The 3,524-nt window shown below is 56.2% G+C and overlaps 1 protein-coding gene across 1 annotated transcript in view; it reads right to left on the bottom strand.

The window, feature by feature from the left end:
• Positions 1-522: 522 nt before the first annotated feature.
• Positions 523-3,524, bottom strand: part of LOC103922283 (zinc finger protein 777-like) — a gene marked incomplete at its 5' end in the record, with an annotated part of 7,878 nt that continues 4,876 nt past the window's right edge. The window contains one exon of the mRNA XM_009330390.1: positions 523-3,113. Within this exon, the coding sequence (XP_009328665.1) occupies positions 2,194-3,113 (920 nt within the window). The remainder of the gene's footprint in view (positions 3,114-3,524) is intronic.

Raw genomic sequence — 3,524 nt, 5'->3', positions numbered from 1 at the left:
AGGGCCACGCGGCTCAGCCCCGCGAGCCGGCACCGTGTTCCCCGGGACGCACGAGGCCCTGGCGCAGCGAGACAAAACGGCGCGCTGCCCTGCGGGGCCAGGCCTGGCAGGAACAGTTTATTGGCAGCCCCAGTACAAAGAGCTTGGGTACGTGCGAGTGAGGAAGCGACGATGCAAATCCAGTGCAGCCCAGCTCGGCAGCTCCGACAGGCAGCGGGCACGAGCAAGCCCGGCCCTGCATGCCAAGGTCCCTCCAGCTCCACCGGGATGCCATGGGGGCCCCGCGGGGCCAGGCCTCCCCACCTGGTGAGAGACGAACCCGCAGCATCGGTGGCTGGACCCTCAGCAGAGCACGCTGGGGCTCTTCTCGCCCACGGCGGTGGGCCACAGTCAGTGCTGGAGGGCCAGTCCACGACATCCCAGCTCTGAGGTGCAGGGCAGTGCTGCAGCCGCACGCGCTGGCGCTTCTCCTGGCACGGGACTGTCCCAGCTCTACCCCACAGCAGAGCCCGGCTGCGGCCAGCGACTCCTCAGCCACTGCTGCAGCCCTATTTGTGCGTGGCGCAGGCCAGCTCCTGGAGCTGTGACGTTATTCTCGCATAAAACCGAAGTCTGCTTCCAGACGTAGCAGCAGCAGAGAAAAAGCTTAAAAACATGAACCCCGAATGCCGAACACCAACACCCAGAGCCGCGCCGAGCAGCTTTGTTTGCTGGATCTGGCTCCCCGGATGCTCAGCGTGGACAGTAACAGACTCGAGCAGAGCCCGCTCGGCTTGCGTGGTTCACCAGTCCTGCAAGTTACCTGGAAAACGCTAATAAATAACAGCCGGGTGCCGGGCAAGGGTGCTGCAGGCATCACCGCAGGAGAGGGGCGAGCGAGGACGAAACACAGAGGCCAGCGAGGGGACTGGGGCTGCGATCACTCACCCGACACGGGCTTCAGAATGGAAACACTGTATTGACAGACTTTACAAAAATTATTACAAAACACGATCACGAACCAGCAGCTGACGATACACAGCGGAAGAGACACCACTTACAGCCACCTCAGAACAACACCAATTAGCTCCGAGAACCCAACCAATATTTACACAGACGTCTGAGAAACTCCGGTCAGTTATCTCATACATTTAAGTGTTTTAGATCAACTGTGAAATATAGTGCCACACATTTCCTTGTAGTATAATAATAATAATAATAATTAATAATAATAATAATAATATACTACTTCTAGATTAACTAAAAACCAAACAGCTCTTTACAGGGGTTAGGAGAAGTTGCTTTCACTCGTCTGACTTACCTGAGTATGAGACCAAACCCAGTTAAAAAATAATAATAAAATCACCTTCATTGACAGGAGTTTGTGTGACGGACCAGCGGCTCCGTTCCCTTGGGCCAGAGGGAAACTACAGCCCGACTGGTGCCAGTAACATCCTTCGAAAGAACAGAGACGTGTCTTCCTCGGGTGAATTACCCGACCGCGCCTCTACACGCTGCCCTTCCCGACTCCTCCTGCTCCAATGTCCTCAGCCCCTTCTCCTGCGGGTCCTTTCCTCCTGCGCCCACTTTTTCTCACCTTGCTCTTTGCTGCTCTCTCCTCTCTGCTTTTTTGCCTTCGACAAATCCTGCGTCGTGCCCCTAACCACGTCTCTGCCTCGCCTCTCTTCCCTTCATCCCAGCCCTGGCCTCGCAGCACGGGGCTGCCGTTCGAGGCGCGGCAACACAATGGGAGCGGGCGGCCAGTTGCCTGGGAGCGGCACCTTCCTTCCCTCCCTCCCTCCCTCCCTCGCGCTTCCAGCCTTGCGGTGAAACGAGTGGAAAAAAGAAAGCGAAAGCTTGTCACTCCTGAATATGCACAAAGATAGGTGGGGAAACACCTGCTAAATACGGACCCCAGAGAATCGCTCGGGATTATTCTCTACAGGCAAAATCCAAACCTGCGTAGGGGACAACTAGTACAAGGCCTACGCCACTATGGAAGTCCCATGTAACCCCGCGGGGTCGAAGAGGTGCCTAGGCCGTCCGATCAGAGTTTTTAAGAGGAATTCCTTTGATGCTTCGACAAAGCGGGCTTTGTAGCATGACCACATGGATTAGCTGCGATACAAGTTCACCTCCCATCATGCTGCACGTCCACCTGCTAGACCGTTGTCGTAACCGCGAGCCCTTCTGCCCCGGCCTCCCACCGCAGCGCTACTGCTTAGTTTCTTTTTTCACGCAGAAATGGCCGGTTTGAGTTGCCGACTCCAGGTTGTGCTGCGAATCCTCCATGGGCCGGGGGTTGCGGGAGTGGATTTTCTGGTGACAATTCAGAGACTCTTTGTAGCGGAAGTGCTTCCCGCAGACGGGACACTGGTAGGGGGTCTCCCCGGTGTGGACCCGCCAGTGCTTGAGCAGGTGGTCCCGCCGGATGAAGCTCTTCCCGCACTCGGTGCACTGGTACGGCCTCTCCCCGGTGTGGATGCGCTGATGGCGGATGGCTTTGGAGAGGTCTCGGAAGTCCTTCCCGCAGTAGGTGCACGTCAGCGGCCCGTCACCCTTCCCCGTATGGAGCTTCTGGTGCAAGATAAGGCTCACTTCCAGGCTGAAGCTCTCCTTGCACTGGGAGCAGGTGTACGGTCTCTCCACCATGTTGTTCACCTGGTGCCTGACAAAGCCGTACTTGAAACCAGAGCTCTTCTCCCCATCGGGGCGCTTGGACGGTTTGGAGCGGGAGGGCCCTTGGGCTTTCGTAGGGGTCGTTTTGGATTTCTGCCTGAAGCTTTCTCCGTGCTCCAGGGAAGTGCAGGCTTCCTCGCTGGCGTGCGCCTTCTGATGGGTGGCAAAGAGCTGCTTGTCCAGGAAGCTCTCCCCACACTCGCAGCAGATGTACGGCCCCTCTACCGCGGCCGCGTCCTCAGGAGCGTCCTTCTTGGCCAAGTCTCTCCCACGGCGAGCGGAGCGCCTCAGCCCGTTGCCCGTCGCGGTTCTCTGCTGTGGGGTCGATCCGCTCCGGCTCTTGCTACTTGGCTTTATCTCTTCCTCTGGGCTTGAGAAAACCTCTTCCCACTTTCCTGTCAATGAGCTAGGAAGCTCAAGGCTTTCGGGACCTTCCTCATCACACTGCTGTTCATCTGGCAGAGCAGAGACATTCATGTCATTTCTTTGAGATAAGAACTGCCTCGTTATTTAGACCGCAGCTCTCTCGGGGCAGAGGTGATCTCTGCTTTGCACACTCAGGACAGTACCTGGCACTACGGGGTTGCAAGTCCTGTACTTGCAGTACTGGAATACAAACAAAGCCAAAGTATTTTGACTTAGAATCACAGAATCACAGACTGTTTAGGTTGGAAAAGACCTTTAAGATCACCGAGTCCAACAGTGAGCACTGCCAAGTCCACCGCTAAACCATGTCCCTCAGCGCCTCATCTACCCGTCTTTTAAACACCTCCAGGGATGGGGACTCCACCACTTCCCTGGGCAGCCTCTTCCAATCTTTAACCACTCTTTCAGTAAAGAAATTTTTCCTCACGTCCAACCTAAAC

Source organism: Pygoscelis adeliae, unplaced genomic scaffold (assembly GCF_000699105.1).
Source record: "Pygoscelis adeliae isolate BGI_AS28 unplaced genomic scaffold, ASM69910v1 Scaffold1148, whole genome shotgun sequence".
NCBI lineage: Eukaryota > Metazoa > Chordata > Aves > Sphenisciformes > Spheniscidae > Pygoscelis > Pygoscelis adeliae.
This window is presented reverse-complemented; position numbering and strand designations above follow the sequence as displayed.